The sequence below is a fragment of the Diadema setosum genome, chromosome 7 (assembly GCF_964275005.1).
Source record: "Diadema setosum chromosome 7, eeDiaSeto1, whole genome shotgun sequence".
Classification (NCBI taxonomy): Eukaryota; Metazoa; Echinodermata; class Echinoidea; order Diadematoida; family Diadematidae; genus Diadema; species Diadema setosum.
The window spans coordinates 37,941,833-37,966,134 of NC_092691.1; the positions used below are offsets into that span (position 1 = coordinate 37,941,833).

Below are 24,302 nucleotides of genomic sequence, written 5' to 3' on the forward strand. Positions count from 1 at the left end.
CTAGTGAAAGTTGGGTCCCACCTATTATTAGGATTGCTCAGTTTCGGATATCTTAGCCATTTCTAAACCAATTTTCATCAAATAAACATTGAATCCCTCATGGAATTACATGATCTTTAATATTTCATAAGAGGTTTGGCTTTATCTCACCCCAAAATTTTAGAAATCTGAAGTTCAGTCTTAATCAAAACTTTACAATCCCTTAAAGCGAAATGCAATGAAATGTTGGTAAGTGACTTCAAACTAAAAACAAAAAGTAAAGGACATTCTTTTGATGCGCACACAGGAAGATAATAAAGATGCATGCATGAAGATTGAAATATAAATACAATGCACCAAGAAAATGTTGATTATCAAATATTGATGCATAATTACAATGACAGCAGTGTCATGATGATGAAAATTGAATTATGGTTTCATATGTGGAGTGCTCTAATTTGGCAGTCATTTGGAAGACCATATTACTTTCTGTCTGATACTATAAAAGGTGCTCACATTATTCATTCCATTGATTTGTCACTACATGATTAAGAAAAGTGAACTGTTTCAGGGCAACCCAAGTGTGAATCAGAAAATGAATCACTTAAATTTAAGAACTATTCTGATATCAAATAAATTAGTGGAAAGGTATTCTAATTGGAATAACATGCTACTGTACCAATAGAATATCTTATGATGCAGAATATTACTTATAATTTTCTCTCTCTGCTACTTCTTTCTTTAATGTGTCTACCTTCACCCTTTACTTATCCCCTTTTTCTGCTTTATCTTCTTATCACATTTGTTCTTTGTCTCTGTCATGTCTATATATTTGCGCTGCACTATCACATACTATAAAAATGACACAATCCTATTTCTGGGCTACATTCCTAAAATTCAATGCAAAATACCTTCTTTGCCATGGATACATTTTGTCTGAATCTTCTACAATAATAATGCCCATCTTGTATGGGTAAAATGCATCCACTGCCTTTTCATATTACAAACATCTTCCTCAACTCTCCTATTCTGTGTTCCTGACTGTAATCTTTCTTATTACTCTCTGTCCTCTGTCATTGTCTTCTGTAAATTTGTGTTGTCTACAAAATGTATCCTTTTCTCATACCTTTCACTGTTCATTGGCATTACTCTTTCCTGCTCTACCCTTATTCTGTTCCTCACACAATGCCCAATACTTCACACCCTCAATCCCCTTTCCTAAACTTTCCTTGGCCCTGGTGGCTCACCTTCCAAACTTCTGCGGCCATGCTGCAGATCACAGACCTTGAAGGCCAGCTGTCCTCAAGCAAACAACTCCAGGAAGAGGCTGACCACAAATACGATGAGGTACCAGTTGTATGCAACATTGCATGCCACAAGGCCAAGTTGGGTGCTACACACCGGAAGAGCACAAGTGCTGAGCGTTTTTTGTCAAAATTAAGAAGTCATGTCGATAGTTGCGAGTCGAAAGTGGAAGAATGCTGACAAATGATTTGGGAAATTATTATTCAGTATTCAAGCATGGTGATGACACATGAGGGAAATCTTATGACTTTAAATCACACTTTCCAGATGTGTGTAATGGGAGATGAATTGTGAAGTGGTACCTTTTCATCTTTGAAGAGAACTGAAACCAGTGACGTATCAAAGACATCCACTCGTGCTCTCTGGGTTTAGCACTCACTTTCATCTTGTGATATTGATAATGTGATTGATTTTTTTTCCCCCATCTTGATATTCTGTTTCTGCTCTTTCAATATCTTCCAATGTTGCATGCGCCACGGTTTCCCATTAAAAGGTGTGTGAGTTAGAGGAGCAACTTAAACAGGATAGACATAGAGTAGAAGAACTGGACAGATTACACGCAGAGGTAAATTTCTTCCACTATTCTTTGTTTTGATGAGTACACATTTCTTTTAAATCTTTCTTTTGATAGATGTGTACAAGATTTCCTTTCTTTGTCATGTACAAGATAACCGTGTTGTCATTTATTTTCTTATTCTTAGTCAGAATGTGATCAAACATACGTGTGCAGGAACATAATCTGTACACTCATGAGCATAATAACCATGTCATTTAAATTTTATGTCATTGTTATTGGTATGGTTAGTGAGAGGGAAACTATAACATAAGTTGAAAAATTAGTTTACCAAATTGTTCCTTATTTGCAGATTAGCATTGGAATGTCACAATTTGGTATTATCTGAAGTCTGTCAGAAAGTCTAGTTTCGTTGAATGATAAAAAAAGGCATCATTTTCTGGTGGTCGATATTCCACAAGCTAACACCTTCAAACTATACTTGAGAGATAATAGAGAATTATGTGAGAAAAGAAAGTATTAACCAAATTTGAAAGTATTTTTTTCTGACTTTGCAGAGAATTTCAATGTCTTTATGTTGTTCAATCTGAAACATAACATTATTCCTGGAGACTGATTAATATGCTTGTCAAAAGAAGCATACATATGACATTTTGGATTCCATGTGCAACACAAAACGTCAAGATTTACATGTGATATTTTATAAATTCATGATGTGGTATGGAGATGAACAAATGAAGTGGTCAAGAGGTTAGTATAACAACAAAGATGTTGCATCCAAGGCCGAGTAATGTTTTGTGTGGATGCATTTATTCCCACCAGTCCCAACGTAAGCTGCAGATGACTGAGCAACAGCTTGAGGTAGCTGAGACCAAGAACACAGAGCTCGAGAGGTAAGCCACAATAAGCCTGGCAGTGCAAGTCTCTAAGAAATTCTCTTCAGGAGTTTGATTAATCATATACAGGTGTACATGTATTTCACAAAGGCATTATCTTCTCACAGGGACTCTCCCATAATGTGCTGCATATTGACAGTATTACCTTTTGAGAACCTTAGAGACAATCTATGGTAAAGATGTCCATCCCAAGATAAAAGTTGGCTGCCTTCATCTTCGTGACAACGTCTAATGCTCGCTGGTTTTCGTCAGTAGATAACGGTGACTGTTTTCTGTGTACCATCACCTAAAGGGCTTAACGTGTTGGTGGCCTTATGTATATTGTTCATTAAATGAGTTGTTTTCTTGCTGCCTTTTTTTTGTCGTATCTATAGCAAAGTTGCTGCACTGACAGATGAGATCACCACCCTGAGGAATAACTGCAAGTCACTGGAGGCCCAGGACAGGGAGGCAACAGAGCGTGAGGAGAAATACGAAGGACAAATCAAGCAACTTAGGGACAGCCTGGATGAGGTTTGCTACCCCTTTGCACAATTCTCTGAAATGATGTAGACTTATTGATGTTTGTTGTAATGCTCACCGTGTGATACGCTATCAATGCATAATGGATGCTTTATATATGTAGCACAGGAGTTGCAAATCACAGGTTTCCCCATCCCATGGTGCCATCTGCCCACACAATTTAGGATTGGTGACACCCCCCCCCCCCCCCCCCCCCCGATAGCAGAGGGGAATAGTTTCCCATGACACCAGCAGGGCCTCTTATTAGTGATGATAACAAGTTTTAGTAGTGGTGGTGGTTTTGGTGATGATGGTAGTGGTACATAATAACATAGTAATCATAGAAACAATAGGTACAATGATGCAACAAAATACCTCCGATCATACGGTGAAGTTACTTTACGCAAGATCAAATATGCTGGTAAACCAGACTTCCGTACTCCTGAAGGAGAGCATTTAGTTTGTTAGTTTTTAGCAAGTGAGCTTCAAAATCTACCATGGTGGGCGGACGAGTTTCCCAACTGAACCTCCTGCATGAGTGTTCTGCATTATGTGTCAGGACTTTTGAATAGACACCTCATCTGAGTGGCAAGGGACTATTTTGATAGGCAGTTGGTGTAATTACTCATCTGGGGTGTACTGCTTCAGATAGGGTTTAGACATGATGGTTAACTTTTCTAGTTTCTCTAAAAGGTTTTTCTTCTTTCTGTTGCTGAGTTCTTTCTTTTGATCGTATGGATCCTCTGCTTGTTACAACCTCCCCCCCCCCCCAAAAAAAAAAAGAAAAAAAAAAAGGAGAAAGATATCTAATTGAAATTAATTAATCTAATTGGAAGAACACAAGTGATAGTCACAAGTGATAGTCACTTGTCTCCAGCAATTCTGCAGTTTTGTGCTAAAGGTTACAGTGTATGGTTTAGAATTTGTATATTTATCTCTCCCTGTCTTTCTTTCTCTCTCTCTACCATTCTGTCTCCTTTATTGGAATACCTTCCCTATTATGCTTCCTGTCACTTTCTCCTTCTATTATAATATCCTGTTGAGTGTGGTTACTCTGTAGATAATATACATGTTGTTTTGAATTTCAAATTTTGTATGTATTACATATAACTGTTGTGATGGATGCATCTGAATAATTTCCTATCTATTGTTTTATTGATAATTTTGAATCGTCAGCTTTGCTTACACGAACACCGTTATTATTTGATAGGGAGTGACACATGAGGGCTCACTTGCCACCAGGTGACAGTGAAGAATTTTTTGTATGAATGGCTAAATGAATAGATGATAATGATGATTATAATGATTCTTTCTCCCATTTCTTGCTGGGTGACAGGCCAGCAACCGTGCCGAGGGAGCCGAGGGCCAAGTCAAGTCTCTACAGCATCAAGTAGACACCTTGGAAGGTGAGAGGTCGACTGTGTGTGTGCCACATGTAGGCACCTCCAGAGCACAGTGGTTTGAGAGCAGAACTGGGGTAACATGATTGAAATCTTACTTTACAGTCTGAGCATGCCAAATCAGCAGTGTCTCTGATAGCAACACGTAATCTTCAAATTTTGGGATGCGAAATCCAAAGCTAACAATTAGTTTCCTTTACTGCAGAGAAATCATGTGGCATATAATGTCTTTCTGCAAGGTATGCTTTCATCCGTAACTTGCAAGATGTAGTATAGGCTGTAAACAATGAATTGCTGTGCAATATGGCACAAAATGAAGTATGTACAGGTAGTATCTTTATCACTTCATATTGCATTCTTTAAGGATTTCTTGGTATTTGTAATTTATTCTTCTTTTTTTTTTGGGGGGGGGGGGGCAAAGTGATGTCATGTAAGTCATTCAGTTTCCTTGGTGTTCATCATTTACTGTGATTAACAAGTTCTCTGAAAAGGATTCTGAAAAGGATGAGAACACAGAAAGAGTTTTCTGTAGGGACTAGAAATGTTCATATAATTATATATTAGGTGGAATTCAATCATGTTCTCCATGCTCTCAGCCATTGTTATGTGGTCATTTTTGCGTTTTCCTCCTCAGAATTATTCTTATGAGAGTCAGCAAAGTGATGCATATCCATGTATGAATGAAACTTTTTTTTAAAGACAAAAGGGAGAGGATAAAATCAATAGATGTTGATTTAATTGGATCCAGAATTTGTTTTATCGATCTCTGGTGGAGAAAATCATGCATCACAATTTTGGAATTGTGTTGTGGCTGCCTATGTGTAGTAATTGAATTGTAGCTCATGCTGATTATTGTGATTAATCATGGTTGGTTATTCATATAGGAACAATAGGTATTCATCAGACATGGATTGTATTACTTTCTGGCTTGACTGAAATTGCTATAAATGTCTTTTATTTCTAGGACTATAGGCGATAATAGTGTCAAGTAGAAACATGATATATTCTGTAGCAGTAATAAGCAGTTCCTTGAAACAAACATCCGGATAGTTTGGAAAGATGTCATATTATCATGGCATTCTTTATGATATGTCAGTGTGCGCAAAAACCAGATACCACCCATATGTAGGATTATTTTATACCTCAGTACATGATTATTTTATACTTGCATTGTTGCATATTTCTCTTTTTATATAAACCTGTATTTTCCCCTTTTTTCAAAGCAGTGAATTAGCATACCATGGTTTTGACACTTGTGAAATCCTGTTGGTTTCTTTAATTGAAACAGAGCATGTGTGATTAACAAGCATGCTTGCCTAGAAGTGAAAAAGTTATTTCCAACCTACTAAATATGACGCCTGTGGAGCTACAGTCTTGCAAATCCTTGTCCTCCTTTGCCATTCGCAAAATTAGTGGGAAACCTTTGCTAATTCAAAGTCTTCATTGATTGAAATCTGTTCTTCAAATACAACTTCTGAAATCCTTTCTTTGGTATCCACTTCCTCATTGATCTTCTGATATTAAAAACAATGGACTAGGAGGCAGATATATGAGCTTTGATTGCAAACATGTGTACCAAATCAGAGATGCATGACCATAACACTCACACTGCACTCACAGGTAGCTTGTGACAAAAAGATATCTATCGCTTTCCTGATGTATAGCCTCATTTGTATTAAAAATTGATTATGCTTTTCGCTTTGTTTGAAAGTAGTGGATGGGAGGAACGTAGACGTGGCAGTTTGTCCATCGGCTTTATATTGAAGAGTATACATAATCTCCAAACCAAGTCCTTGCCATTGTGTAGACAACAACAGAAACCCTGCAATCAGCAATTTCTTATCTCAACCGGTTGTCAATGGCAGATAGATTAACCACTGACACTTGTTGGCCATTTTTAGATCCATCCTGGGAGATGTTATGATGTGTCACATTGTGGCTAGACCTCACAACCTCACATTCGACTGCATGGAGTGTGTACTTCATACATATCATGACAGACCTGCATTCAGTGTTCCGCATTCTGCAGTGATTCCTGTTTGCTTAACAAGAATAAATCGGTCCTAGTGCATAGTAACTAAAAACATCTGGACATACACATGGATCATCCGCATACGGTTCAAAGAATATATAAACATGACCTGTGACCTTTTTTATTGTGTATTTTTGTTCTGAAGGTTTAAGGGGGTTGGAGTTGAACCAAAAGAAAAACTCCTAATGAGAGTGCAAATCCCATTCTATTACTCTTTCATGTTTTCCCACTGTTTAATTTTGGAGTGATAGCTTTGAATAAGCAAAATATAGGACAGAGATTACATCAGGAATGATAGTTTTTTTGGGAGGCAAGAAAAAACAAAACACACTTATGCCAATTCTTTTTATGTATGGACTTGTATAATGCCACAGTAGCCAAGCGTCATGTTAATCCAGTCCACATCATCACACATTCTAACCCCTTGAAGCATTAATCTCCAACATTATGACTCAGTATGTCGCGGTCAGTGTGACATTCAGTTATGTGATGGCATGGTTATAATGCCGCAACTGCTGAAGAACTTCACTCACAGAAGTAAAACTGTAGCTAGTACATCAACAGATTACTACTAATATTTGTGTGGTGTTTGTTGCGACAGGGAGGATATATTGCTTTGGATTGGTTTCAACTCAAGACTAGGTGTGATCATCGTATACTTATGTCATTTGTAGATTTTTGTATCAAAAAACTAATTCATTGATTGTTCAGATGACATAGTACCTGTTGTGTTGTGGCTAATTATTGTTCAGAGTCTGTGAAGAACTGATCTTTCTTCTAGTAAGATGATATGAGCGCGGCATTAATGGCAACTGGCTTCAAATTCATTTAGATGGCGGTATTACAATTTTCATGGGAAGGGGAAGGATACATACTATGTCTCCTTGAGAACAGCATAGTAATGAAGACATTTTCTGAAAAGAGAAATTGATTCAGGGTTGAAGAATCATAACAGCATGAAGGCAAATCCTTTGTGTAAGGTGATATGTTTTAGTGGCAGAGCAATTTTGTCATGATTTTTAGAGTTACAGGCTGTAGAGTGTAGGTCAGAAGCTGGGGGGAAAATGTAATAGATATGGCTGTATAAAACAAATAGTTTGAAGATACCCAACTTCCCTCCCGCATCGCCAATGTGGCTACTTGTTCTTTTGCGTAGATTTGCTAGTGGTTCACTTATGAAGTGTACTTTGTACGCGGTGGGCTTCCTTCCGAGCTAAAATCAACCTTTTGAGGGCAGTGGTGCTCTTCTGCAGCTGTTATTAGGGTTATCATCATCTAGAATTCTCCATTACATGCTTTCCACAGAGTGTGCATACCCTAGTGTCTGTATTCTGAGGGGGCATGGTGTCCACTTTGGATTGTAAATTTGAAATGTCTATGTATGCCTGTAATTGCACATGGGATATCTGTTGCATGGTTCAGATGTTAGCGCATACCCTACTGCAATGTCTTTGTCTCTGCCCCATCCCCCTCCAGTTTGTATAATCACAGCTATCCATCTTCCCCACCCCATTCACTCCCCCCACCTAAATATTTGTGTTCTACGTCAAAGATGTGTTGGTAAAAGTTCTAGTTGTTGGACATGGGAGAGAATCCTTCCCGTAGTGTGTTGCGTCAGTGTATTGCACGTGTTGCACTGTCATAATTGTGGTGTGCAGCCATAGTGGTTGCACCAGCCTTCGAGTCCCTCTGCGATGCTGAAGATGGCCCAATGTCCTAAAAGGAGATAAATCTCTCAACGTGGATCATCTCCCTACTGAATGGTAAGGGACCCTCCTTGCAGTCAGCATGTCTTCTTTTCTCTTCCTGCCTGGTTTGCGTGACCCTTTTAAGTGAATAGAGAGAGAGCGCGAGAGCAGAGCAGCTATCGATAAGTAAACCTGTGATTGTTACATTTTCTACTGTCTCTAACATACTACACACTAATTCTGTGGACAGTAGGGCTTTTGAACAATTTGCCTGGACAGCGCATCATACAAACAACAAAGCTGCTGTGCGTATTCTGTCCCGAGTTTGGGAAATGGTGTGGATTGAGAGAATATGTACCCCTGAAAATTTTTCTAACTCTGAAGGTTGTGGAAGTGCTTTTGAAAGTTTTCAGCTTCAGTGCCAACATTTTGTTGAATGGAAAAGATTTCCTTTTTGGTTTGTGGTGGGTTTGGGTTTGTCTGTAAAAAAAATGCATGAATGAGAGGTGGTTATTGGTCTCACATTGCAGTATTTCCAGTAGATTACAAACTTTAATACTAAAATAGACATCCAAAGATCATTACCGATCCCCTGTGACTCTATTGTAAGAACAAAATGGATTAATTTGCTACGTGACCCTTCACAGCAGAATTCTGTCAAAGATAACCTACTTTTTTCATTATCCTGGCTCATAGTGTTTGAATCAGTCACACCCCATAGGAAGTACTCCCTTTTCTGAATTCAGTCAAATATTAAACTTGCTGGAAAGTACCTCTGTTTAATTCTTCTTCTTTTTTTTGGTAAAGTGTCACATTGTTCTCATTCTCTGATTTCTTCTGTCAAAGCCGCTTGCAGTTTAGTCAGCAATTGCTAGTGACTGGTTGTATGTAATGACGTATTCATAATTTGTGTGCAGATGCATAAGTATGGCAACATGATGCACAAATTCAGCAGTATGTTGGGTTTTTGCAAAAAGACAGGAGAATACCTAAATGATAATGATGATACACTAAGAGCGTAAGAACATATCACCTTAAAATAATAACAATTATAATAGTAAAGAAAATGTAGAGAACTTTTGCCTTCCCCCTGCACTTCCTTGCTTGAAAGCTGCCTGTCCCATGACGCTGATTTCCTCTCTCTGTCCTCGTCTTATTATGTTTGTTTGTTTTTTCTGTAAATCATGTTTTCCTTCCCTATAGATAAGAGCTCCCAACTGCCAAATTTTTTGGTTCTATGTTTGTTTCAAATTTGTGCTCAGATCATTAGGGAGCAATTAATCTAAAGTCTGTCAGAATATTCCTGGTGACAGTGTCATTCTGGTGGGTTGCGCAATTATTGATTTTCTATACCATACCATTTTGAGTTCAGAGAATAGCTTTGTCATTGAATTATATTTTGAAGGGAGTATACAAACAGAACTTCCCCTAACAAAAATGACCCAGAACAGAGCAAAGTTTCTAGATTTTAGTATCCAAAGATAGTCATTTGTATTTGCAAGTACAAGAAACAATTCCAGAAATTTATGTGTGAAATATAATCGAAGAATATTCTTCTGAACTTTCAGAGATTATTTATCATCTGAATAGTTTGCATGCCCAGAATCAACTTGCATGGTTTTGTAAACTTCAGATATGTGTGTTTGGAAGGTGCAGTTTGAAGGGCCATTTCAAAGGAGAAGTTACCCAAAACATATTATGTGAATTCAGTGGAATCAGAAAGATTAGTTACACACCTTGTGAAAGTTTAAAGAGAATCAGAAAACCTGTTCCGTTGATTTAAAAAAAAAAAAAAAATGTTTTCATTAATAACTTGTGCTGCTTCACTAAACATGAACTCTATAACAAGTTGTGATATTGCAATATTAGAAGAGTATGAAGAAAATATGATAATAAAAGTACACTTTCCCTTGACCTGTTTGCTGAGATATGTAAGGCAAATTATATTATCTATGTCCTTTGGAGTAGTCTAAAGTTCTTAGGTGTCCTGGGAAAATAATTTCTTGTGTTACTTTTTTTTACGTCACAAATTATAGTACAGGTCCCATGTAGAGAGGGCAGCACATGGAATTAACCAAACCTTTAGAGCTTCATAGCTTTTAACAGATCAGTTTCATTCTTCTCAAACTTTTACTGCATATTTCACTAATCTGTATGCATTCAGTGAATCCACATACATGTTTGGGGACACCTTCGCATTAAAAAAAAGATCTTGCATTAGTGTTGTTCTGCTGTCTTTTTGTCATTTTCTCCCTCTGGTGTGAAACATTCTGTTTTGCTAGCTCTCGTCTAAGGTGCTTTCTGTTTTGTTTTCTGCTTGTGAATTGGCCGTCTCTAATTATGTTTTCTTTTCTGTCTCTTTTTTTTTGTTGTTGTCCTGCTGTGCACTTGTGTCTTTGTTTTACTACTGTGCTTATTACATGATGAAAGTTGCAGTACCCTGTAGGAATTTGACAGAAATGTAAGGATGTTCCCAAAGTGTGAGTCTTAATGTACTTGTAGGATTTGTAAGTGGCAATAATTTACTTTTGAAATATAATGCAATCAATCGTCCGTATGTATTCTTTTTGTTGTGGTTTGGATACATGATATATCAACGTGCCTGCTCTGTGATAGAGATTGTTGATAGAAAATGGGAAGTATTTTGAACAGAATCATAGAACTACCAGAATTACAGGCAACAGTGCTGGGTGTTAATTGAAGCCACTTTGAAATTGCACTGAAACATTTTTGAAGTCGTGTGCTGCTCTTCAGAGACAAAATATTGAAATTTGCTCATTGTTATATCTGTAGATGTTAAGGGGAAGTCAGTTTACAAAGCATTTTTTCTATGTACGACATTGACAATCTTATACAGCTTTTATATTGTGACGGCAGCACCATGAAACTTCGTATTGTTGAATTTCAGCAAGAGAAGTCTGAGCATTTGGTTAAATAAGGTCAAGAGACAAATATATCAAGATACAGTGATGATCAAATGATCATTGTTACATCAATTTTTAAAGACGCACAAGCCAATCTTGACTCTTTTCTTGCTACTGAACTGCACATATTCTGTAAGCTTTGTTGTTGGGATGTTTTTCAGTGTTATGTGTACTTCTTGTTCGTATAGTCCAGAATTAGAAGGAATTTGTACATTTTGCATGCTAAACCACTCTGAACTGGCCTTATTGACATCATTGATCAGAAATGGGGCAAATTATGAAGTATATAGAGGATTATTAATTAAAGTAATCTGAAGAAAAAGTCAAATTCTATTGATTAAAAGTTCATTGAACATTGCCATCAGGAATTGCACCTCTTAGGGGTATTGATACACTTGTATTTTTGGTTCATATTAATTACTGCCACAGAGAATTCATTCTGAATACTGGAAGAGTAGACAAAATATGACATGCTGCTAGCGCATACTGTAGTAACCTGCGATGTGTCTTTTACAGCAGTTTATGTGTACCATGGAAACTCGATATAAAGAGGTCTGATATAACAAAAATACCTGATATAACAAACTAATTTCTCTGGTCCCAATGAATTTATTTCATTTGTTTTGTATTGTTTATTCAATTGGCTACTGATAATAACAAAATATCCGATATAAATAACAAATTGTCTTGGTCCTAAGGATCTCGTTATACTGAGTTTCCACTGTAGTATCCTCTCTGAATTGCCCCAATGTAAGCCTGAGTTCAAGGGCAGAACTGCTACAAACTTCTACAAACTTCTACAAGCCATTAGTGCCCCCAAGCAGTGCAGCTGTTAGTGTCATTGCTACCTGTTCACACGCAATACACCATATGCTATGGGCTTTACCCTGTCTTTGAGGCAAGTAACCTCCAAAGATTTTAGAGGAAGGCTACAATATAAAGCTTCAGTGATGACTGACATTGATGCCACTGCTTCAGGGAAAGAGACTGACGCGTATGTTGTTGATAAACAATAATAGATCAAAGATGATAAATATGAACACTCAACTGAATAGCAATCATGGTATTCTTCAAAAAGCACAAACAAAAATTCATACAGGCTGAGGGCATTAAAAAGGAAACACTGTCATATTATATGGAAAATGTGGTGGTGAACATTGTAATAGAGAAATATGCATGTATCCAGTGGACGTTACCTGTTTACACAGCACCTCTCACACAACACAACTAGAAATAACAAGCTAGAAGTAACAGACGTATGGTTAAGCATGAAAAGTATGAGATACACCAAGAACAACACTAAAACAGTAGGTTGTCTATGTATCAATCTTTAATTATGTCTGGAGCTTCTACATGGAGATGTGACTAGTCACATTGTACCACTTGGAAGGTTTGCTCTCAAGGTGTTAATCAAAATCTGAAGGGGAAAAAAAAAATGGCAAATTCCTGCTTAGGGTATGGGGAATGTTCCCTTAGCCACCCCCCCTCCCCTCAACTAAATATATGTTTTGAAATGTAATTCTTGCACTGCACCACATTTATCAGGACTGAATGGTATCGCATTGAGACAGTACAGAAATCTTTGGTTGTGTGCATTACCCACTGCATACTCTCAGAGCAGTCACCCATGAGACTTGCCTTTAATCAGGCACTCCTTTAAAAAAAAAAGAAAAAAAGTCACATCTCAGTTCATAAGGTGAATGTGAGGCTCACACAACAGATCTTAACAAATACTACAGAAATCTTTGCTGCAGGATGTTACCCTCTTAACCCAGACACTACAAATCCCCTTTCTGCACTACACTCGGAATTATTTATTCCAATATTCTCAGCTATTCTATCAGTTTAAGGGAAACTTTGGCAGTTAAAAGGCTTAGTGTTTTCCTCCATGATGACTGGCCTATGATGGAAGCTAGAAAAAAAAATATTAACAAAAAGGGGGAAATATTGGGCTTTATTCATGCTATTATGGCTGTTGTCCAATTTTGTTTTCATTTGTTGTTAGTTTAAAGACCTTTTTTATTGCCACCCCCCCCCCCACAGGTAATTGGGTCTTTGCAGGTCTGTGTAAGACAGACAGTGAAACACCAGTAGCTTTTAAACAATTAGAGGTATTTGGAAGTATCTGATTATGCCAATGTGTAAAATGGTCAAAAAAGTAAAATACAAGAAAAGAATTTCCTAAAAAGCCACTGACTTGTGACATCAGCATCAAGGTATCACGTAATATCATGCAGTATAGCAATTGATAGTTTTGTTGGTTGTCTCAGTCAAGTGTCACCTCGTTAAATAATGCTTTTGGACCGAGCCTTCAAGTGAGTAACGCATTCTCCACCCAACCAACCCGTTATCCGTGTGCTTCCTCCAGAGAACATGGTCGATTTGATGGCCAAATATAACAAGGCCGTGACGGAGCAGGAGCGTCTACAGGAGGAGCTTTTGGCCATTTAAAGCTCCCATCAGCTGGAGCTGGGTAACACTCCCCGACTATTTCACGTGCAAGCGCTGTGTTCATGAATCGTTTTCTTTTTGATGTAGATGTGACCTGGAAAAAAAAAAAACAGAAAAAGAAAAATCCACCAAGCAGTTGCTTGCTTTATCTTTTGTTCATAGATTTCCAATCTTTGCTACCCATACTATTCACCTCACCTCTGGTTTCAATGTATTTGTGCAGTAATGTACCTAGTGACACAGTGACATGTCCTGTCTCTATTTTTTTTTTTTTACAGAAGTGTATTTGCCTTTTATTTGACTGAAAAATATCTTTCTGATTTTCTGTAAATTGTGTGTTGCAAGACATATTCATTTTCCATCCTGCTTTGTCTATTTCTTTTGTGTTGGTATTGTGATTTTTTTTTTTTCAGATCCTGAAGCGGGATGCGTATATATTTGCATATGAGCACAATATTTAATGTGACTGAAATTTGTGGAAATGTTCCTCCCCGCTGAGCCTGTACTGTGCCCTCTTGCATTTAGTCACAGCCAATGTTTGGGAGTTGACAGTTTGGAATTGTGGATGTCTTTAATCAGAATTTATCTGAGCTTGGAAAAAAGATTAAGAAAAACATGACCATCGCAGGATTTTAGTGCATCCTTCTCCAAATTAGCATTCGTTTTATTTGTAATGGGAGGAATTGTTTAGGAGAGAAATGGGCTAGAAGGTCGCAAAGACGAGACCATGCATGCAAGAATGTCACTTGTAGAATTCTTGTGCAATTTGCAACTTCTCTTTCAATGCCATGCCATCGCTAGATTCATGACACATGCATACCTCTTGTAGATGAATTGTTCATTTTGGACTACACTTGTTTACTTCTTTGTTTCTCTCGCTAGCAACTATGTAAATCACATGTAGAACTGCCATGCACTCTGACAAGAGGAAATACTTTCATCAAAATTTCATGGAAGTATATGTTTTCATGTTTGCATTTCTAAAACGCTGACTAAAGCTGGCAAAGTGTATCACACGTAGAGATCGTTTACTAAACTTTATCACGATGTAAAGCACAGCATTGCACATGCAACATGGGTACCAACCATAGACTTCTGTATAAGTACCCTTTCATGTATTATGTGGAAAGACACTTAAAAAAAAAGAAAATCAAGGGCTTGTTTCTCATATGGTGATCATGTGTATTAAGAAATAGCTTCAAAATGTTAGAGGAGGGGGAAGGAGGCCTACCTCTGCAGAATTTCAACTTGAGATAGTGACTGATGTTGTTTGATACTTCTTAAACACTCATTACACCCGATAAAGTGGAGCCCTGAAGTTAAGGGAACTTGAAAGATGCCTTGAGTATTTGTAAAGTGAAAGAAAATTAATTTCGTCCTTTACCATGTCATTCTGCTAAAGCGCGACAGTGGATTGAGTTGAGTCTCACACAATGGTGATTTGCATACTAAGTGATACAGTATGCTTTCCTGCAAAGCTGAAGGGAAGTGGTAAAAAACAACAGGGAAACAAAGTGTGTATGGGGGGGGGGGGAGCTGCTACCACTTGAGCATCCAATTTGAGATTGTCAGTCACTATTCAGCTACTTTTGCTGGCATAGGCAAGGATATAACGTTGACATATTTGCCCCAAAAGAGGTCTTCACTAGGGAATTAAAGGAAAATACCAGTCTTATGTGTTCTCATTAGTCTAGCTGGGATGCAGAGTTATAGCAGACAAGACTTTGGGCAGAATGTCTTCTTACCATGCATGTGAATCTCCCAATTTTGAAAAATACAAAAAGAAATGGCTCACTATTTTTTTACTGTCTTAAGTCATATTCACAGCTTTTTCACCCCATCTTACACATTGCAAATGCAAGTATTTGTAGTGCATTAAATCTGTTCTCACCTAGGGATGTATGATTATATGCCTTTGTTTTCTTTTTCAGTCCATGAATAAACAAAAAAGTATACATACAGTAGGGAATGGATCATTCTCGTTAACATCTCAATTTGTCTCCAGGTTTGACGGTTTTTGGCAGAAGTTGGAAGTTTTGAAATATAAAATTTGACATGGATTGTCCATATTTCAAGCTTAGAATAGTATAAAATGAAAGTTTGTATGCTTGCCGATGATAATCAATCTCAATTTCTCAGCGCGTAATGAACTGACATACTTTATTTAGTGGGTCTGCGCCTTCGGTTGGTTACAAACAGAAGTTATTGTTGACTGATATCTCTGCTTTCGTTCTTTTAGGCATCCTGGCAGGCACCTGTATTTCAATACCCACATGTTACTAGTATTTCGACTACCATCGTCTCTGTACATATACACTGGTTCATGAAAAAGAGCATGATTAAAAATAAACAGTCCAACTCTGAGGAGGATCATCCCATGTTGTAACATTGCACTATTGTATAACGTTAAAGTACATTCGTTCGTTACAGTACTGATTAGTCGGCCTTTGTTAAGAAACAAGCATTCTCCCAGGGCAAATTTATATTTTCTTCAGTCTGTTCAACAGAAATATTTTTGGAAAAAAATTCAGTGTCATTGGTTTTGCCATCGACAGGCTTGTGTGCAAATTTTATGTTGACAATGGGCAATTTTGAAGACATACTTCTAGTGATGATCAAGATAGGCATGTGATGTTCCTTGCAAGGCATTTTGCAGCTGTGAAAAATTAGAATAATTGCCAACAAATGAGGGAGTTCTAGTTTGGAATGATGACATGTTAGGTCATATGATTTTGCTGCATTTTTCCGTTGTAGAAATACGTTTTTACATCTTCGAAAGAAACATGTTACCTTTGGAGTTTGCTTTGTTGTCATTAAAGATAAGTAAATAAAATACGTACATGTATGATTTCTCTGTGAAGGGTTAACACCCGTTTACATTTTCTACATCTTTTCTTGCTTTGCCTGAGTAAGGCAACTTATCTGGTTGACAAGGTTTTAACTCATTTCCATGCAAGTGTTCAGAACATTGTAATAGTTCATATTGTGTTATCATTAGCTCTGTGAGAGGATTCAACTTCTTGTGTGAGGAATTACAGTATGCTGTGTGCAAACAGGCTGTATCACTACATGTATTTTGATTACTGAAAAAAAAAAAAATTACGGAAAAGGCTGATAAATTAAGTATGTTGATGTATTTATCATCCACATGTATACCGATGTACACACTTCACACATATATGAATAACAACTCCATGCTGGTCAATAATATTGGAGAGGCAAGACATGCACACACACACACACACACACACACACACACACACACACACACACACTTTACACTAAAATATACACACGCACAATACAACAAGACTTGTGCATGGATATGGACACAAATTTCATCTGCTCCTTAGTCTAGCCACTTACATTATGTCAAAAGTGCACAGAAACGTATGCTTTAGGCACATCTACTTACAGTTTAAAAAAAATCCACATACCTCTTCATGCTAAAAGAGGCAAAATCATACTTTACTCAAGTCTTTTCTTCTCCATCTGCTTTCTTAGTCATTTCATGATTTTGCTTGATTGTATATATTTAAAAAAAAACATTTTTCTGTCTACCCATATCAATATGATGTAGAATTTCAGAAAACTGCAAGAAAGATATTGAAGTGTGGAAAAGTTACTAGCAGTTGCATTTTCTCTTCAAACAGAAAGGGAATGGTCTAGCTTTAGCAACCTTGCGATGAAAGATCAGTTTAAAGTTGAGATAAGAATCTGCCAAAATTCATGCAGTCCTTTGTATAGAGCTGAAGTGTTAGGGGGTTGGGTTTTGTTTGATAGATTTCACATTTGCATGATATTCTACAAGTGTTAATGTATGATAGTGTCAGACTTGACCCATTTTGTCAAGTGGGAAATTTCTTTGAGAGTGTGTTATAATAAATTGATTTACAAATCACATCTTGTACCTCTCTTCAAGAAATATACGATAAAGTAGACCAATCAAAGGGGTTATAGGGTTGACATAAAATGTGAAGTGTTGTGACCATTGTTTTAACACTTTTAGGTCAAAGAGTTGTGCTGACCTGACATTTTTGAGCAACTTATGAACGACTTAATTCAAGCTTTTCCCTCAACATCAAGCAGATGTACTGGTTGTTATGCCCTGGCTTCTAAAGAATATTCAAATTTGTAGTACACTTCTATCGGAGATGTAACACTAACCACCCTGTTGTTGGTTTATGGGATATGTAAAAACTTTCCGTTAGTGGACCACATGTCTGAATCTGTAAGCAATTGGACTGTTATCTCGGCTGCAGGGTCTGTGCCTGCTAATTCACTACTCTTTGGCTTTTTTTGCTTTTATAATTTGTTTTCTCCCATATGTGATTATTGTTATTGTTGTTATTATTATAATTATAATTATTATTATAATTATTATAATTATTATTATTATTATTATCATTATTATTATTATTATTATTATTATTATTATTATTATTATCATTACTTGTATTCTTATCATTATTCTTATCATTATTATTGTGTTCTTTGGGGGTATTTCCCATTAGCGGTTCAAGATTATTAATTTTTGTATGTTAATGGTCCTTTTTTTCTTTTTCTACATTAATTGTTGCATGCTCAATATAGCCTTTTCACAAAAAAGTAATATAGTGCATATAGTGGATTTACAAGTGTTCATGTTCTCATGGACACATCATAATACAAATGGCCAGTGTACCACAGGATTGACCAACTGCTTGTGAAGTTAGGATTTTTGATTTGCGGATATTCCAGACTGAACATTGTTCTATAGTGTATGTATGTAAATGTAATTTTGCTGCCCCTTGTTTGATCTGTCCTGTGTAGCATGCATGTGTTTGTGTTGGATGTGGCACAACTGTAGTATATTTGAATTGCAGAGCTCTTGCACACTACTCTGGCTGCTCAGTGTACTCTGATTTGTGAAGACACAATAGTGGGGGGGGGGGGGTGTTCATAGTGTTCAAGTAGCTCCCCTTATTTCAAGCAAAGGAATGAAAAATACTGCAATATGGGAAACACTTTGAACTGTTGAATCATTGCTCACAGTAACATGATGTATGTTACACGAGACATGCTGGCAAGGCGTACAACTCTCATTCACGTTGAAGTTGGCTGAGTTTTTGATTCAAGTGCTTACTGTCATCGTCACATGATAAATGGGGAAGGAGTTTGTGATTAAGCAAAATGTGTCTTCGGATTTTCTAGCTTTTAAGCATGTTTTGTTTTGTCTGCAGAAATGAAATTGGTATAAAACATGACTTTCAATTCAATGTGTTCTGTACAATGGACTTCTTCACACACGCATCAGATTGTAACCCTTGCTTCCTTCTCTTTCTGTTCTCCCTTGCAGGCGAGCTTGATACGGCCAAAACGAACTTCGAGAAAGCTTCTCATGACCTGGAGCAGTGCTTAGCTGAACTCGCTGATCTGTAGAAGAGGAGCTCCTGTCATAATTTTTTTTTTTCTCTCTCTGCAGTGCTTTTATTCCTTATGACCACTATTTACAACTGACTATCGTCAGCATTCTCTCTGTGTAACCAATGCCATTCAGTGGCTCCCATCATACATAGTATCTGCACAGAATCTGTCACGAAATGTATAGGATTAGATTGTAAGAGATTGTCTGAGGTGACTGTTTTTTTAAGGTACTCACAGACAAGGGAAAATTCAAGGAACAGTCAAAATGTTGGCATATCCTAGTTCAGTGGTGCAATCATTAAGAGAAGCTGTAAAACATGAATTCCTGGTCCTGTCGCTACTGACCCTAACAAAATGAATCTGATGTGACAAATGCAAAAGGAAAAAAAAACATAAGTACCTGAGCGTGTCAAATAACCTTGCTGGCTACTGGAGTGCAGGCTGTGTGTACTCCAGCTTTGGGACCAATGAGTTTGAGCAAAACAAATCCCCAATGAACATTCCAATAGATTATTTCCAAAAGAAAAAAAAAATACTCAGAGTATTCTATACGCTGTGTAGGTCACTATATCTCTTCCTTTTTTCCACCCCTTTTTATTTCAATTTTTTTTTTTTAATGGTTGTTGTTCTGTATGTTACCTTCCACGTTTATTACAGTTCTGCAACTCATCCAGGTCGTGGATGGTGAAATAGAAATGTTACATTACTGCTGGTGATGTTTGGTGAATTTGAAAGGGGCCACAAGCCTAACGTAGCTGCATTAGGGACTTAACCTAGTCATTTTCCAATTTTTAGGAGGAATTGTGCATATAACAAGGGAAGGGAGACATAAATGATACATATTTAACTTATAAATCACTAGTTTTTAGTGTGATCATGAATTTCACATGCAGGTAAATGTAATCTGTATTGCCAATTATGCATGGAATCTATCCACTATTACTGATTCTTGTAGAAGAGGTGGCACATTCATAAGGAGTGTGCTTATGTCTGGACTTAAACTTATTACTTAGAAAATGTTTCTTGCAGTTAACATTTTTGAAGCATTTGTCGCAAGTATTATATCTTTGTTCTGTGAAATGTATTTGTATTGAAATGTAAATATGCGAGACAAGCAGGTAAGTATGTGTGGTAGTTAACTTGAGTAGACCTGTGTGGTGGTATCTGGTTTTACACTGTGCACGAGTGAGCAACAGACAAAGTGTGACATACAAACGTAATTTGCTATTTGTAAGCCTATACACTTTCTTGTAACAGGATGCACTTACCGTGTATTAAACATTTCATAAAGGATTTTATTGTCACACCTGACATTAAGGCACTGCTCAACTTTGCATCCTTGGCGCCTTTCGTTGTGGCAAAGTGTTGTTCAGTTTAATGATCGATGCTTTAGTATATACAGTGTATGTCAATTGTTGAAATTCCCGCAAAGCCAGTAAGCTTATGCATCAGCTTTGTCGCCAATGTCTAAATGTTGCTGGTTTCTTCTTTTTTTTTCTCTTCTTCCCCCTGTCCATTATCCGTCGCCCACACCTTGTGTTATATGTGTTTATCTCGTTCGGTTCGCATCTCTTGTCCACATTTGTGTTGTGATTATCGTGTCACTGTTTGCCGCATTCTTCCGCCGATGTCCCCTCTTCCCCCTGTCACGCGGGAACCGTATCTTGTCCCCCCCTGTAGAGGAGTTGGTGCAAGAAAAAGAGAAATGCAGACAGATGAACGAAGAAATGGAACGCTGCTTGCAAGAGCTCAACATGGAGGTGTAGGCGCTGCCATAGTGGCCCTCTTGCTTGCTTGTATGTATCCATAGCAGCCTTCGGTTTCAGTCGTAGCAGGTCTTTGTCTTTGAAAGAAAAAAACAACAACAGCCACGTACTGACAAAGTCAAAGCAAACAAACACATCTCTTGTAAAACCTAGCAATGTTTGTAGTTTTCCTGCTTTTGTTTCGTTTTTTTTTTTTTAAATCCCTTGTAGGAAGAGAGAGGGAGAGAAAAAAGCATTTGTTTGTGTTAATATTTTTTCCCAAGTTGGAGGAGAGAGAAAGAAAAATGAAAGTATTGTATAAAGTAAGACTTTGTTGGTTAGTTCTTAGGAGTTCAGGAAGCTATATTATTTTTATTACCACTGTAATGTAGATGTGCAAGTTTGAGCTGGATGCTGAGAAAGATTTTGAGGATGGGAAGGCATTTGGGATAGGCATTGTGACGATGGCTATTTGATTGGTACGGTAGGCGCGCTTACAACCAGGAGACATCTCCTTCATGTCACATTGCTGGCTACAGCCGAACAAATCTTGGTTTGTTGAAGCTTCTTCCTCCACCCCCGATCATGTTCTGCTCTCTTTCATTCACATGGCAGTCTGCACATCAGTGTTTTATGTATGTTTGTTTCCAAGAGGGAATGATAGAAAATAGAAAAGAAAAAAAAAAAATATGCCTTCGTCACTTTCCTTCAAAACTTGGTTGTATGTGTGAGCATGAGTGAAGAGAGTGCCAATTTTCCTGTTATTTGTGCATATCATATGCCATTTTCTTTGTTATATTTTCTTTTGCCTGAACTGTTATCTTTATTTCATGTCCTCTTGAATCGGCATATCTCAGCATTTATTTCTTTCTGTAATTTTTTTGAGCTTCATGCAAATTGTTGGCTCTGCTTTTAGGCCAGAAAATGTTTTGTACATCTTCCAGCACTTGACTTTGCTTGGGACATCGCAAAGAGGCATTGCAAATTTACAGTTGCTCTCTAGCTTTTGGATTTCCAAACATAGGCTAAGCTCTATATTTGACACAAAACCAAGCAGGGGAATGCCGTTTAACTGTATGTTTGTAGTGTGTATAATCTAATTTTTTTTTTTCAATCTCTTGACATAGAAATCATGTACAAAGTATTGCTAATTTAATATCTAATAGTTATATATATATTACCATTTTAGCAAAAAAAAAATCATTACTTTTAATCATATATGACTTGTTAGGTGTCCAAATGACTTCAACGTTTGTATGTTTTATACATGTACATGTATGATAACAAAGTTGTCATTATCAGTGCTTTAGATTTGGTGAGACAGTGCACCAGAATATAACCCCAAACTTTGCTCTAGGTACAGATGGACAAGTCTTTGTATCGTATAGCTTTGTATTTCATATGGTTGCATATTATTTAGGCTGTCTTATTGTTAGCAAAAAAAAAAAAAAAACCCAACATGGCAACAATTTATTCATGATTATGGCATCTCTCTCTTGTGGTGAAATGACTGGTACTTCATTTGTATTATGTTTGTAAAAGAAATGTCATTTACTCGTACATTTTATGAAGAAGAGAATAATCACTGCTTCTCGGCTTCAAGAAATATTCAAATGACAAAATGTGAGGTTTTCTCATTGATTTCAAATTGTAACTGACCTGGCTAGGTACTGTTGAAATGTATTTGCATGATTTTTGAGTTGCTCTTTTGTCTTTTGATTATATGGCGTGTCTTGGCAAGACCTTGGACGAGGGAAAAGAAAAATTGCCAGTGAATATCAAGCTCCTCTGAACTCCACAAGCAAGGAAGCCTTGGTTTGAGAGTAACTGAAGGTTGCATGGTATAATTAAAGCTTGGCACACATCTACTCAAACTGTTTGACTGCTATTTTTTCATGTCCTACCTTACCCTTGACTAGTTCATTCTCTTCTGTGATCACCCAAAGTTGTTCGTCATGTGGGATCTGTTTTTTAGAATTAAACTAAAGTTTTGTTTTGATGACTGTCTCCATCTGGTGACACCCTTGAGTATGTTATTTAATGTGAGAATGATGCCGCACTGTTAACATGAATTGCTTCTTCACCATGATACGAGAGCCTAAACTTCTGAACTTGTTTCATTTCTGTGAAATGTGCGTCCACAAATTCTCTGTAACATGGTCATATATCTGTAGTACAGTTTGTAGATTTCTAAACACGTCATTGCAAAGTCAAAAGATCATGGACTCTACGCCGTCCTCCAGAGTTGCACACTATGTCATTAGAACTCATAAACCACAAGCAGGTACAAGCACTGTTTCTATTATCCACACAGCGTCCTCTGTTGTCAGGATTTGGCCAATCCGTGTCGGTCTGGAAGTGTTTGCTGAGATTTGTTTTCCGTTTCATCTGCCTGTCGTGAGACTTTCTCCATTTCAAAGTTGGGGAACAACTGGGTCATCCCAGCTTCTATGTTCAATAGCTTAGATTGATAAATCCAAACATTGGTTGGTGTCCATTCAACCAACCTGACCAGGTCACAGGAATGGTATTTGAAGCAAGTTCCCCTTGTGGAATGAGTGACTCTGAATGACATAGCGGTGTGCCAACTCTGGTAGATGGAGTAAGTGGACCCTTGTCCCAGCTTAAGATATGGACAAAACTGTAGCTTCACGGTCCACACGTCTCATTTCAGAACCTGTAAGTCTAGAATATATCAGAAATAGGTTTACTTGGGCCAGACTCGGCAATCCCTTTCACACATTTGGCACGATCAGAGAAAAGAGAGGAAAAAAGCAAACAAACTTGACTTTTTTTACTGACTGGACTTGATCATGAACAACCTTACTGTTGTCCCTGTGATGGGAATGTGGCTGAGAAAAGGATCTTGGTAGAGGAAAAGTCATTTGTTTGGTTTACTCAAAAAACAGAAGTGAAAGAGCAAATAGTAGCACGACAAGTAATATTGGAAGACAGTGAAATGACTGATTGGTGCTTGTAACTCTTTTTAAGTAACTCTTTAAGTCCTTCTTCAAGAGTGTGTAGTGGTAGTGGCAATGCAGCCTGTGCATTGTTCCCTTGACAATTTCAAGATGAATAAACTATCATTTAAATGAGAGCAAAATAGACCAATTTCTCCACGGAAATCCCTTATTTTTTTATAGCAGACACACAAGATGAACGAACCTAGTGATGAGAATATCCACATAGAATAAGGTCACTAAGTTTTGACATGGGAATAAAGTTAAAGTAATCCATTGGATGTTATGAGCAAAGATTGCATGGTTGGAAGTGAGTGGAAAGTGGTATGTGTGTGATGAGGCAAACGGTGTGTGCCATGACATTGCTATATGCAGCACTATTATGCAAAAGTAAAGCAAGTTTACATTATATATGACAGCTACAGTGTACATACATGTAGATATAAAATATTATGCGGTGTATAACTTATGTTATATGGGTTCACATATAAATACACATCA

At 37.3% G+C, this 24,302-nt stretch overlaps 1 protein-coding gene across 4 annotated transcripts in view; it reads left to right on the plus strand.

Annotated features, from left to right (window-relative positions):
- LOC140231322 (tropomyosin-like) overlaps nucleotides 1–23,946 on the plus strand; it is a 54,362-nt gene extending 30,416 nt beyond the window's left edge. For 2 of the 4 annotated variants that reach the window (XM_072311471.1, XM_072311474.1), the window contains 5 exons: nucleotides 1,255–1,326; nucleotides 2,621–2,691; nucleotides 3,069–3,207; nucleotides 4,532–4,601; nucleotides 20,777–23,946. In XM_072311471.1, the coding sequence (XP_072167572.1) occupies nucleotides 1,255–1,326; nucleotides 2,621–2,691; nucleotides 3,069–3,207; nucleotides 4,532–4,601; nucleotides 20,777–20,862 (438 nt within the window). In that variant the 3' untranslated portion in view covers nucleotides 20,863–23,946. Of the gene's footprint in view, nucleotides 1–1,254; nucleotides 1,327–1,777; nucleotides 1,850–2,620; nucleotides 2,692–3,068; nucleotides 3,208–4,531; nucleotides 4,602–19,028 lie in introns of all 4 variants that reach the window. The other 2 variants (XM_072311473.1, XM_072311472.1) reach the window with 2 other exon arrangements.
- The last annotated feature ends 356 nt before the right edge of the window (nucleotides 23,947–24,302 follow it).